The sequence below is a fragment of the Nestor notabilis genome, unplaced genomic scaffold, assembly GCF_000696875.1.
Source record: "Nestor notabilis isolate BGI_N333 unplaced genomic scaffold, ASM69687v1 scaffold2365, whole genome shotgun sequence".
NCBI lineage: Eukaryota > Metazoa > Chordata > Aves > Psittaciformes > Psittacidae > Nestor > Nestor notabilis.
Genome location: NW_009928645.1, coordinates 66,621 through 81,257, shown reverse-complemented (window position 1 = coordinate 81,257; position 14,637 = coordinate 66,621). Strand labels below are relative to the sequence as shown.

The window sequence follows — 14,637 nt, the reverse complement described above, 5'->3', positions numbered from 1 at the left end:
AGGTTGTTTTATTGAACTTAAACAGACCTGAGGTTCCACAAGCTGGCAGAGAGGAGACTTCATCTTTGATGACAGCTCTTGTTGTAAATACTGCCATTTATTACCAGTTTGGTCTTTCGGAGCTAACGTGGGATCAGCCAGTTTGCTCTCTGGATCATATTCTACATTGCTGTATTGAGAAAAAATTATTAGCATGGTAAATACTGAAACAGAATAAGCAAAATTAGATTTGTAAGACTTCTTATTGCTCCTGCCTCAAAACCAAAGTGAAACTAAGTGCATGGATGATCTTTAATCCAAACTTTGATACACTTCTTCGGGCTTTTCATTTCCCATGAAACACCCGAAGGGCCTGCTGAGAGCCTCCATCTCTCAGTTTCACATCACTGAATCTAGTCACTGGTTTTAGTATTTTGTACCTTGATTCTAATTTTGGAGTCATGCTGTCCTCAAACTGTGGCTGCATTTTTTCCACACACAACTCAATGAAGTCAAAGAGGCTTTTCTGTGCAGCTGCTTTTATTTCCGGATCCTGTGGACAGAAAATAGTGCGAACAGTAAAATCTCTTATGTGCACTGTATTAATCTGAAATTCTGATTGTGCTTTTCCAATCACATTTTATATGAATTCATTTAGCAAAGAAAATAAGAATGTATCTATCAAAATAAAATGCTGTTTATATGTAAACATGAGATTACCAAACAAACCTCTTTCTGAAGACGTGTATTTTTAATGCAATATATTTCTGCCTGAGCTAAAGTTTTAAAAGCAAAAACCCATCAGTCAGAAAAAAGTTATGAACATACGGAAATTTAAAGGCCATCAACTGCCATCTTTCTACAGAGAAAAAGGTGAGGGAAAATGGAGATTTGCTCAAATGTGAGGCCGAGTTCCATTAGTAAGAAAAGACTGTTGAATGAAGAGTGAGCAATTTTAGCAGCTTATGCTGGATCATTTTCTCTAACTCTTTTCTAATAGCATGAAAAGGGCAAAAGCAAATTTTTGGTTAGTGAAACAGAAATAATTTACAGAGCACAGAATATGGCAGGATTTTTTTACTGTGTTAACAACCTCGAAGTCATAGTGAGTTAGCCTATAGGAAAACATTCACAAGGCTTTAGCTTTAGCAATGTCAGTACACAGGTTCAGACTTCATAATACATCAGTGCTTCAAAATAGTGCTTCCTTGATAAGGAAGCAGAACCTATAGGTGCAGTTTGGGGAAATGGCAAAAGTGGAGCTGTCTCAGACTTAAACATACACAGAATCAGCAGTGCACGAAACTCAGTTAACTACTCTTGGAAATTTTCAGTTCCATTTACTGAAAGTTTGATCTACCCTAACTTGCTGCTGAAGTCCTTGCACTTCTCTCCCTGACAATTACAAGGCTTGCTTTGCTTTTCCTGTTAGCAGATGAATTGATACTAATCCTTTATTCTTATTATACAGCAGTGTAAAGCAGAACGATAGCAAGTCTGATGTTTCTGATTGACTTTTCCCCCTTTCTTACTTCTAACTGTTCTTCAGCAACTACCAGACACTCTTGCTCTGCACAGCATTCATATGCTTTACCTGTTCTTCATTGCATTTTTCTTGAAGCATCATCTGGAATTCTTCCAAACTGCATTTCACTTCCTTCAGCTTCAGGGAGAGAGCTTCTACCTCTTGTTCGTAGTCTGCACTAGCCCCAGAATCTTCCATCAAATTAAGGATCTTTAGTTCAATGTCTGCTATCACCTCCTAGAAGGGACAGCAGTCAATTACTCATTCTTAGAAGTACAACACTCCTTTCCTGATAATGTTCTGAAGTCAATGCTAACACTTCTCCCTCCAAAAAGGAACATGGAGGAAAAAAAAGCCATAGATGCAAACCCTCTAGATTTTCTCTGAACAATTAAATAAATAAATTTTATACAGTTAGTCTTAGAACTCTTTCAACAACAGCCTCTGCAGGAATTTATATTAACTCAATAAAAGAGGAGAGCAGAAATGATAGACTCCATTTGGATGCAACCAAGAAGACAACACACCTCAGTGGGGAAGGAGGCAGTGCAGACTGACCACATCATCCTTTGGGAGGAATGATGCTGAATTACCAAAACATAGTAGCGTTACTGTATGTCAGCCAGGCCGTTGTAAACTGTTGGGATCTGGTTTTTGATTCAAGCTGCTGTGAATCAAAGTGCATCTCTGCATTACTTTAAACTCACATTTCTCAGGTGAGTGTGGAGACAAGGTACTATGGCTCAAGTGCAGTGAATTAACTGCTTCACATCATATGTCAATATCTAGAGACTGTTTCTGCTTCATGCTATTTGTGTTTTTACGTGTAGATCTTGACTAAGTTGGAAAAACCTACCACCACCACCAAGTTCTTGTCTTAACATTGAGGCAAATTGTTAAAAGCTGACAGGAATTTAGCAGCACTTACTGAAGCGCTCCTTGTCCAAGAAGCCTCCTTGTTTTTACCAGCTGGAGCTGCCCTGCCCTATGCTGACATGAAACGTAAATGGGATGCAGACACAGACATTTACTTAGGTGCATTCAGGATCCTGATTCCTGCAAAGTTCAGCACCTGTGCGCTTGACTGAATAACAGCCTAAACCTAGAGGCACTTCTTGGCATGGATTCAACTCCTTTTAAAAAAACATACCACATAACAACAACAAAACAGCTGGAAATGTCTCCTAGTAATTTAAAATGGGGATATTTTAGTATTGGCTTCTTTAAAGTGAGTGAAGTTTGTTGCTTTATATAGAGTCAGTGCTTGAAGCAAACTGGTACACCAGACTGGCACGACAGGGAACTTCAAAGTGGCATGCCTGCCACTTTCTTACAATCCACATGCCAGAGAAAAAAGCTTCATGCCAGGACTCCCACCCAGCCCAGCCCCTCATGTCAGTCCTGCTTGCATCCACCTGTTTTCACCAGGGGGTACTGCCTACTCCCATTCTTCTGCTGCCATCTGGGCCTGGCAAGAGGATGCCCTGGTGGTAGGTCCAAATACTGCCACAGCTCACAGAATGCAGGGGACAAGCCCCTGCTTTTCTACCTATGCTGGCAGCTGTTCTGCAATAAGCTCAAAAGGAGATTTTACCAGCTGGGAAGCATTCTTATACCAGTCTTTTAAATCAGTCTGAAAAAACAGAAAGTACCACAGAAAAAAAAAATTGATTTTTTTTTTCCTGGCTGATTTATCACAATTGAGACCAATGAAAAATTGCCTTTTAACAGAGAATTCAACTATACTAAGCTATATTTCTGAAAATAATCCAAAGACAAAAGAAGCTTTAAAAATATTCAAGAATTCCACCTAAATCCCCGGATGCATAAAGATCCCAAATTTAAAGATAGGTATTTTAACTAAGCCCTTGGAAAGATGCACCTGAAACTGAAGCCAAGCAGTTACATGTTTTCTGCACAGGGTAATGAGGGTGATTAAGCGCGGAGAGAAGCAATGAGCATTGCTTTTCTGCAGACACACACCCCAGGGAAGTGCAACTTGTATGGAAGCAGCAGTAAACTGTCTGCTCTGTCTTACCTGGTAATAGGCAAGCTGCATTTCCACCGCATGCTGCATTTTGGGGGTCTGGGGGTCTGACTTCAGGGACACTTTAGTTTTGTCTAGCCATTGCTCCACCTCGGCAACCTGGGCCTGGCACACCTGGAGGATCTTTTCTGGCTCCAACCTGCAGGGACCCACAGTTTTCCCTCGAGAGCCCCAGGTGGTGTCGGGGACAGGAGGCGGCTTGTCACTCTGAAGGAAAGCACATGGAAGAAACGTGGTTGTCTATCTGCTTTATCCTTTCTTTCCCTTCTCCTTACCAGTGGGAAATGTTTAACTTTTGCAGTCACAGAGCTCCGAAACAATTCTGCCACCATGTTCCCAGATTAAAAAAGAAAGAAAAACAAAAAAGGAAAAAAGGAAAAAAGAAAGGGAAACTCAGCAGCCAGACAATCCAGGACCTGGTGTAACAGGTTTCCAGGCAGCAATTTGCATTTGCACAGGTATACCTGTACAAGAGGAAGATGGGTGACTCACCATTAACCAGCTCTCCCCTGAGGAGAGATGTTTTTCTGTAGGAGTTAGATGTTAAACCAATGCAGTTTAAAAGCTGCAAAGCAAGCTGTCGGGCAATGCTCATGAGCTACTTGCACATGTTCTGTTCCAAGAGTCAACCAGTGCTTTATTTGGACTTTAGGTCACGCAGAAAAATAATATGTATTTTTAAGTATGTCTCGTGTAATTCTTTATAACTTGCACTCCTTTAAAAAGCAATATTGCACACTCTGTAGTAAGGAGAAATCTAGAGTGTGCGAAGACATCTGTAGTTGCTTGGAAGGCTGTACATGTGTGTATATACCTCCACACATACAAATACTGATACTTGATAAGTAAATCAAACAAGACACCACAAGAATTAAATTACATATACACTACCATGGCCCTAAAGCATACATTCAGGCAACTGAGACAGTCACTGGCAGTGTACAAGTGTGATGCTAAGATGAGATGCGGCAGAAAACCAACAAAAATGCATAGTTTCACCTATCAGTGTCTTAATCACTACTGTTCTTTTTCTCTGAGACAGTATGGGACAGTGCCATTAAACACAAAAAGGATATCTGAGCTTACAGATCCCAGAACAGTCTGACTATGTCTCCTGAGGTATAGGTGACTGAAGAAATAAAAAGGTACCAGCTTACTTCAACCTCCACCTGAAACTGCCAACTCTAGCTCTAAGCCTGTTTGTTCTAGTTCATTCATCTAAATAACAAAACAGTACACATGTGTAATACTGTGCTGACATCCTTTCATCATACACGTACGTGTAGGTAAGCATCTAGTTTACACTTACAGCATGCTCTGCCCCTCCCCAGTTAGACAGTGTTACTGCAGTAAACTTGGTCCCCCCTCCTCCACAGAAATAGAAATTCAGATATACAGTCAAATTAATTTGATGAAACACAGCAGTATGGTCTGCACAGTTGTCTGTGCACACTTCATGGAGGCACCAGCAGACAGTTACCGTGGCTCAACTGACACGTTGAATCTTCTCATCACCCTCTGGCCGTGTGTCACGGCTTTAAAACCACTCATATGGAAGAGCATGCTTGGGTAATAATAGTCGAAGGCCATACTAGGCAACCAAACTTCCTAGCAACGTCCTTAACACAGGCCCCAGGGAAGCAGCAGACTTCCCTCAGAGTAGGATCTGTCCAGCATACCGGACCCTCTGTTACCCTCAAGGGAGTCACCTACAACTATAACCCATCTTTTCTTCCTCATCCAGTTATTCAGATGTTTTTCTGAACTGTAAATCATGTTTTAGACAGCTATAACTGAATTTGGAAGCACATCCGTTTCCATGGAAGTGACAACATGCCAGAGGGAGAACATGGTATCATTTAGCAATCACTAGGTTAGTAGGAATTACTTAAGTTTAGCATGCAGTTAAGCTCTAAATGGAGAACATTAAATATAATTACCTTCTTAAATCTCTACACATACATACATTTCTACGGAAAACAAATAGATTTACCATTCATGAAAATGAATGCCTTCCTGACTCCAAATAGTAACTGATCTTGTAAGTAAATCATCAAAAGAAAAAAAAAAAAAGAAAAAGAAAAAAAGAAAAAGAAAGAAAAAACCCCACTCTCCACAATGATTTGCATAACATATGGAATTGTGACCGTATAGCAAATCACTGAAGTGGCAAAGTGGGATCTCACTAGAGCAGAGGGGGAGAGAATCACCCTCCTCGACCTGCTGGTCACGGTCCTTTTGATGCAGCTCAGGATAAGGTTGGCTTTCTGGGCTGTGAGCTGCTGGCTTGTGTCGATCTTTTCATCCTTCAAGTCCTCCTCTGCAGGGCTACTCTCAATCCGTTCATTCCCCAGCCTGTGTTGATACTGGGGGTTACTCTAACCCAGGTTCAGGACCTTGTGCCTGGCTTTGCTGAACCTTACCAGGTTTACATGGGCCCATTTCTCAAGCTTGTCCAGGTCCCTCTGGATAGTATCCTGTCCCTCAGGCATGTCAGCTGCACCACACATCTTGGTGTCATCTGTAAAATTGCTGAGTGTGCACTCAGTCCCACTGTCTATGTCACTGATGAAGACATTAAACAGCACTGATCCTAGTACGGCCCCTGAGGGACATCACTTGTCATGATCTCCATCTGGACATCAAGATGTTGACCACTACTTTCTGGATGTGACCAGCCACCCAATTCCTCATCCATCAAACAGTCTGTCCATTAAAACCAGCTCTCTCCAATTCAGAAAGAAGGATGTTGCAGGTGACCATGTCAAATGCCTTAATAGAAGTCTGGACTTACAGAAGTCCAGACAGACGACAACCATAGCTCTTCCCTTGTCCATTGATGTAGTCAGTCCACCATAGAAGGCCACTAAGTTATGCAAGACCTCGACACATTCGTGTCAGCCTCTTGCCTTCCTTTCCTGACTTTTTACACCTGGAGATTGAGATTTCTTGTACTCTATGGAAAGTGTTATTAAGACACTGCCAGCTCTGTTCTGCAACCTTGTCCCTGAGGGCAGTTTCGCAGGGGGTCTATTGATTAACTCGAACAGCTAGAAGATATTATATTATGCATAACCTATAGGCTACTGCCCACTCCTCCCTTAGCCTATGGCATGCCTTCCACAAAGCAGCAATAAACAGGAGCTTCAATCTCCTTAACTTCTCCTTTAACTCCCACTTAAAAATCCCATAGTTGATGCATGCTTCCATCACTTGGACCCCTTCATTAATGCCTGTATGAATGCCAGCTTATTTCCTGAAAATGCACCATTTTGTTCTCTAGTAAATGGCATTTTCAAGCAGCAAATCAAAATCACCCAAAGCAGTAATATGAAAAGGCCCACAAAGGGTTGTAGGTATCCTACATAGTATCATAAATACTGCAACAAACTCCAGTAGCATAACCATAATGAATCAGGGCCTCTGCCCACTAGGTAGGTTACACCATGAGCTGAGACGGTCACCTTGTTCAGCCTCCTTCATGCCTTCAAACTCACCATAGCATGACTGCCATCACCTGTGCCAAGGTCTTCAGTACTCTGCAAAGTTGGCACAGATGTTTCGTTACCATGTTTACTGTGCAACTCCATTACGTCATCAGCATCCTGTAGAAAGAGAAGCATTTGTAAGTATTTGTATCACCCAGTAGTGTGATGTGTAGTACTGTAGATGTGGCACTTAAGGACGTGGTTTAGTAGTGGACTTGGTAGTGTTAAGTTTACAGTTGGAGTCAATGATCTTAGAAGTTTTTCCAACCTAAATGATTCTATGGTTATTGCTTTGTTGTGCAGAAACAAACAATTCCAGCTATCACAACATTACTGAGACACCATGAAAAATAGAACACCACCAAAATGACCAGATGCCGGTCTTCTCATGTACAAAGAGAACCTCTTCCATAAATCATTCCCCAGTAAAATACACACTTTACAGCCTTTCCAGTAATTAGTGAAACAAATTGCTGCTACTAAATGTGCATTTCTGTCTTTGGGGTTTTTGACAGCCTAGAAGAAATTAATACACAATCACAGAATCACTTAGGTTGGAAAATTCAAGGTCATTGAATCCAACCAATATGTGCAACAGGGGAAGAGATTTTAAAAGGCAAGATTTAGCATGATACGGAAGATGGAAATTCTGAACAAGGCCATCATGTCCTGCATTTCTACAGTTTTCTTGCTTTGCAGGCTTCAGCAATACCTAGGACTTGTGCAGATCTTTTCTACAAAGATGAGACCTCATCCCCATGGAGATAAACCTGAGTGCATTACCTGAACGAGGCCATCTGACAAGGTACCAGAAGACCAGGAGGTTGCACTGTCTTCCTTGTGCCTTTCATCATCCCTTTCTGAAGGCCAGAGGTTTGCATCTTTCTCTGTGGCTGTACTTCCCTTTGAAAGCAGAAACAGCTCAGCATTAGATTGTGAATGGGAAGCTCAGATAGTCCTTCAAGCAATGTAAATTATTGCAAACCTTTAGTAACACGTTGGTCTATTTTTGCTTTGTTTATCTATCTTTATCGTGTTTCCCAAATCCCACCCCTTCCCTACTCTGTAGCTTTGCTGCAAAATGAATGGCAATTGGATGACACTGATAGTTTTCCCTAGAGAACATAGAATATTCTAATCTTTTTTCACACAATTAAAAAAAGTTAAAAAACCCAAGAAACAATCTTTCTCATGTCCCCTAAAACATCCTGTATGTAAAGAAAACTGCAGCTATAAGGGGGCAGAAACCTTGCAACTGAAGTGCTTGGACCAGAGTATTAAGACACCACCTCTATCCAAGCTGTTCAGACTTCTTCACACTGTCAAGCTGAGGATTTTCATCCTTGCCTAGCCTAAAGCAACCCCTCCAATACTCTATCACCTCTTTGACACATTTCCTTTTGATTCTTGTTGCAAGGGTGTAGCAAAAAGTCTAATTAATATCCATAGCAAGGACTTCAGAGAAATGGAGATTCTTCAAAACTTGATTGAGGCCACAGTCCCTTCCAGGAGATATATATGAGAGTAGCTGGTTGTTACCAGCCTAGGCAGGCTGTGAACTGCTGTGTGAGTGGGTATCTAGGCTACAAGCTCACCAGCACTTCTGCACATTCCTGATTTCATTCAAGTCTCGGTTTAGTCCCTAGGATGCAGGAAAAGTGTGAAGAAAACTTCATGGATTTTTTTTTTCTTTTTCCAGAAGCTATTAACTACACATCATGGAACGTTACTCCCAGCTTTGCTCCTGTGCAATTCACATGGGCATTCAGACTTCCCAGATTCAGAGCGGTCTGCTGAGCAGTGTCTATCATTCTCCCAGAAATCTCTCCTGCACTTCCTTCCAATAGTCTGATAATGCCTTTTTTACTTAAGCTCAAACATACAAATAGTTTTGGTTAAGTTTTAGCACTTCAGAGGCTGTCTAATTCTCTCTAAACCCCATTCCACATATAAACATTGGCATTTAGGCCCATATTTTGCCATGAACACTTCCATAAAAGGGGTATTACTGTATAAGCAATGCCACCAAAAGCAGGATCACACATCACACGATGAGGTGCTATGTAATATTGGTATGGTAATACTGGTAGGCTGGCTTGAGTATAACTTCTTAGTATCCTGGAGTGATAAAAGATATTTCAATTTGTTCTGAAGTGTTTTGGATTGACATATTTTTCATAATTCGTCCTGTACCAAAATCTCATGTCTTATATGTACAGCTGTATGTGTAAGATACATATCGAACTCACCTTGCTGTGGAAAGAACAGTCTTCTGATTCTTCATCCAAGGAAGGTAGAAGAGACATCATTCCTCTTTTTTTCAACTACAAAAATACACACACAGAGACAGCCCAATTATTCATGATAAGAACAGTAAAAGCCTCTTCTGCCTGTAAACCAAAAGAAAGTTACCACTTGAGGTCCATCTCTAAAGAAGCACTGAACATCTGCCACCCTACATTAAAGTAATTGAAAACTGCAGGTACTAAGCACCTCTGAAAATTGGGACTTTTTTCTGTGCTATACTGTTTCAACATCACTGCTATAATAAGAACAAATTTCATTTTCTTCCATAAAAACAATTTACTGAAAATCCCAGAACAACTGATTATCAACAAAACTGTACATCAAGTATTTTGCTGTTGATTGCTTGATGCAAATCTCATGTTGGATCTGCCCATGCTAAAAAAATAGAGGCACACTTCTCCCACCTCCTCCTATACACGCATCATACTCAGTCCTTCTGGGACCATTCAGAAGCACAAAAGGGAGGAGAAGTAGTATTGATTCACAGCTGCAGAGGTGCTCCTCTCTCACATGCCACTCCTCCTGGAGGAAGAAAGGTTATTTACCTGCCTCCTCAGCTCCCGGGTAAGTGATCACAACGTGGTGCTCCACTTACCCGCTGACCAGAAACATCAGTCCCAATCAAGTCACTTTGTGCTAATACAGAAGCTGTAGGTTCATCTTCTGATTCAGGCACTTCTTGCTGTAAGCGCTGGTGAAGCTCAGACATTGAATTCTTCATTCCGGTAAGGATATCTTCCTTTCTTTGGCACAGCTTTATGATTTCTTCTTTTACAGCTTCCATTTCTCCCTAAGGAGCAACAACATCCATAAGCATCCATTTTTCTTACTTAACCAAGCAGTAACATAACAGATGATAACAGTGATGCATCTTACTGAAACTGGGGCTGTTTCCCTTTTTTCCTTTTTCAGGGCATTGGGACAGTTCCCCATTGTCACTACAGAAGATGTCTAGATACATGCAAAACAGCAGCAACAGACTGAACTCAGAACAGCACTTGCTGCCTGTAATGAACAAGTTGGAAGTCTGGAAGTAAACTTGAAAGGCAGGGTAACTAATTCTAACTAGGTCCTGCAATAGCCATGGGGATATGAGTTTCCTCCAGGACAGAGGGAATGCAGCTGGGTTACATTACTGTATGTGTCAGAGCAGGTGATGAAGTACCTTCTCTGGAAACCTGACACAAAACATTTAGGATAGCTTTGATGAGGTCAAAGACAACAATAAAGCTAGCTCAGGTAGCTGAGTTTTCTGTGTTGAAGCTGGCCTAAAAGAAGGAAACAAACTGGCTTTTAGTGACGTGTTTCAGGCCACAACTATCCCATGTCTTTCAACGTGATATTGAAAGCAATTATCCCCAACAAAGTACAAGGGAAATGTTTAATGTTCTGCAGGGATTGAACAATAATCCAAGTAACTGCACTTACAAAGGGAGAAACATCTATCTTTGTCTCCTCCCTGGAGAGCTAGACCTGCTCTAGCTGGTGTTCTGCCCTGGTGGTTTCTGCTATGACCTTTCCTTATCACCCAGTCTCCAGGTGAGCAACAAATTGCAGAGTAAGACAGGGCAAAGAATAAAATGCCCTACTCCCTTCATTACTGAAAGTGCTAAAGCTCTTTGAAGCATTGTTAGTTGTTAAAAAAACTGAAATGTGGCTAAATATCCCATTGCACACTGGGCTCAGTCCATCAGAGCAAGCTCTGATGTCATGCAAGTAATAATCTGTGACAGCTGAAAGCCGTAGACTATTGGTTTCATCTCAACTACAGCTTCTTTCTGTTAGTAATGCTAGCGTGGCTGCAGGACAGGGTAAGTAGAGGCAGAAACCCCAGCAAATTTTCAAAGGACATGAGAACTTTACTCAGGCAAGGGTGTTTTTTCCTTTTGTACACTCACACCCAACAAGATAAAATCTTCCAAAGGTAGAGGCAAGAAAAAGTCATTGGAATGAAGAAACAACCATCCATGACAATTTGACATATTTTTATAAATGTCTAGTAAGAATAGTATTTCTGATTCATTGCAGAAGACTTTGCAGCACACATTTACCAGATACTGTTTTGCAAACTTCACTAGCCAAAAACTTCCTCAGAAGCCAACTCTTTATTAACACCACTTCTTCATCTGAAGCCCCTCAATAAGATGGGCAATTCCATTGCCCACATCTATTCATGAAATTATTCAATTATGAAAAGATTTTCCTCTAAACCGGGAACTATTAAACAGAAAGTCCTACAATGAAAGACAAAAACAGGAACAGGGAAATGAGTCATGCCTCATACTAACATCAAGCCTCCAATATCCAACCACCTGGAAGGAGAGCAGCTATGTACTTAGGAGACTACCACATGATTATAGTTATTACACAAGTACAATGTATGTGTATTAACTTTATTGTGACTGACTGCAAAAACCTGAATTTCAGAGGCACATTTTAAGCAGCTATTACACTTAATTAGTCATTTCCTGACTTTTGCAGTACTACCCTTAAAACACATCTTATTTTTGATTAAATAATCAATTCATCCAGTACAGAGAGCAGCTGACTGCAGGGAGAAAAGCAACACGTTTATGAGTTAATGAAAACAGTGTGGCAGCATGGATGAGGAAAGGAGTCTAAAGAACCACTAAAAGTACTGCTGCATGGTCAGTGATCAGAAATGGACTTGGTTCCCTGCTTATGCACTATCCCAAGCTGCTACCACAGCAACAGTAGCTGGATGCTGAGCACAAGCAAGCTACCAAAACAGCTGTCAGCTGTCATGAAAGCAGCATTCTAAGTTTTCCTTAGAAGCTGATATAGTTACAAATGACACATCAAAATCAATAAGAAGTCAATTATGAAAGATATACCCAACTAATATTAATTGTAATATCTCTTGGTATATATCAACTTATATATGCATAGTCACACTGTGGCATTTAATTGACTGCTTGACCATGCATGGTGGGGAGGGGAAGCATGCTGATATTTCTCAGTGCTCTGCATCATCATGATTAGTGTTAGTTAGGACAAGTAACAGACATGAGAGAGTAAAGAGTAAAACTCACCTCTGGACAATTAGTCTTCTGAGCCAGTGGTTGATCTTCTTGTGATATTTCAACTAAGTGGTTCTTTAGCAATTGTTTCAACTGTTCCATTTCTTGCTCACATTCTTCTGTTTTCTTTACAGCTTCCTGTGAAATTGTAATCTTCATAAATAATTGTGAATTTAGTAATAAACAAACTAGTCAGTAATACAAGGAACTTGTACTGAAGAATACTGAAGCCTCCCTTGCATCTGTAGTTATGTGTAAAAGTGTTTGTTCTGCTAACTTTGAACTACCCTATCTTCACTATGTTTATTATTCACTTGCTAAAGACAAACAAACTGCTCCATCCATAAGTCGAAGTATGGTGGAGTTTTCTGCCTAGAAGCAAATCTTTGCTTACTCCAGAGTAGAGCTATGAATTTGGTTATAAAATGCAAATGAAGCATATTTAATCATATTCACTACAATTTAGAACAGGTTTAAAAAAAGGGGGGGAAATTACACGGTGTCCTGTCAAGTTAGAAAGCCTACCTGGTTTTTATTGGTGCTCAGGTCTTTACTGCCAGCTAGTTCTGCACTGACCACAAATAAACTGTGCTGCACACCAAGCAGACACTGCAGCTCAGAGGATAAGCCAACCACAGTATCTGACAATTTGAATACTTCCTATAAAAAGAATAAGTATTTCCACTTGGTGTGAGCTTCTGCTGCTTATACAGCTTACTGGAAAACGTATACATTATAAACAGCCAAATTCACTTTTACTCATTTGAGAGTGACAGCAAAATCTCATAGACCCCCATGCTTTACTGTTTGTGCAGAAACGGGCAGTTTGCCCACACACACTGCTCATGTTTGTCAGCCACAGCCTGTTACAATGTCTCAGGTAATTAAGAAATTGTTACATCTACAAACCGGAATATTGCCTGAAAACATTTAACTTGTAGAACAGATTTGGTGTCTCTGTTTTTCTGACCCCTGAGGTGAGAACCAAAGAATATTTAAGGGCTATTCCTCAGGTGTCTGCAAAAGATAATGAAGAAAAGGCAGACTGCTTGAACTTACTCTGCTGATAGCAGCATTTTTTCGAGCCTGACAGGTCGAAAAAACCTCTCTGCAAAGTGTGCACAGACTCTGCCTTTCAGAGCAGAGTATCTCCTGCTACGAACAGTAACAGAAAAAAAGCCAGATTGGAGAGAAAGATATTTAATTGAGGCCTATAATCTGAATGCAACAGCATTAAGAATCAGAGGAGGAAAACAAAGAATAGGTCTTCTCCTGCTCAGTTTTAATGAGAAACTAAAAATCCTTCTAAAAGGGTGATTCTCTTGCCATACTTTCACTTCCACATGAACAGGACTGTTTAGTAATAAGTAAAATGTGTACTACATCAAAATTTCCTTCATTAAAGAATATTCATATTTTGTATACGGACTCCAATGTCTCCTGTCATGGGCCAATATGTGAACATAGCCATTTGCCTGAAGACAGCTCATCTGTTCTCTGCCTTCCACTGAGACAAAAAAATACCCACCTTATTTTATCCTTCTCTTAATATAACATAAATTATGCCATATATGTGGGACTGAATCTCTTCCTAGAAGTGTTGCCTCTCTTTTAAGTTATTTCCTGCTTAACATTTGCTCTTTACTTTTCATGTTGTGGTAATACTAGAAGACCTACCCATGGCAAAGGCCCATCTGCCCACAGTGTATGAGCAGGCAAGCATTATTTTTCTTATGAACGAGCTTTCTAAAACTGAACACAGTAAATCAGCATTTATGCAAACAGAGCCACTCTCTTGCACAGAAAACCAGTAGAAGCAGCTGCAGCTTCCAACTCCTCCTCCTGATGGTGTTATGTAAGTACTTGACAGGCCATAATAAAAAACAGAGGGCAACATTCAATTTAGATCTAAGTTACCTAAAATCCTACCCCAAAGCTTTTACAATTTGTTACTGTTACATTTTTTCAAGTGTCACTTGATTATGCAAAAGTTACTAGTGCTATATCCTATTGCATCACTAACAGCAAAACATGGGCAAATGCACCCAAGCACTAAAATTTCAAAACTAATCCTCAGGAAAAAAAAATTAGTATGTACATATATTTGTACAGGAAGCTTGCCTCCCATTTGTTTTCCTCTCTATCAGGATACTTACTACCTTCTTATGCAGCACTCAAAATGCCATCCTTTAATAGCTTTATCCTTTGTTATGTCTTCACTGGTGCTAGACTTCTATTGTAGTACTGCTG

The 14,637-nt window shown here is 40.5% G+C and overlaps 1 protein-coding gene across 1 annotated transcript in view; it reads right to left on the bottom strand.

Annotated features, from left to right (window-relative positions):
- Positions 1-14,637, bottom strand: part of LOC104405773 (nesprin-2-like) — a gene marked incomplete at its 5' end in the record, with an annotated part of 148,639 nt that overhangs the window by 68,116 nt on the left and 65,886 nt on the right. The window contains 10 exon segments of the mRNA XM_010014581.1: positions 28-169; positions 420-566; positions 875-941; positions 1,543-1,741; positions 3,543-3,758; positions 7,049-7,156; positions 7,823-7,942; positions 9,289-9,363; positions 9,942-10,136; positions 12,400-12,525. Coding sequence (XP_010012883.1) covers positions 28-169; positions 420-566; positions 875-941; positions 1,543-1,741; positions 3,543-3,758; positions 7,049-7,156; positions 7,823-7,942; positions 9,289-9,363; positions 9,942-10,136; positions 12,400-12,525 — 1,395 coding nt within the window.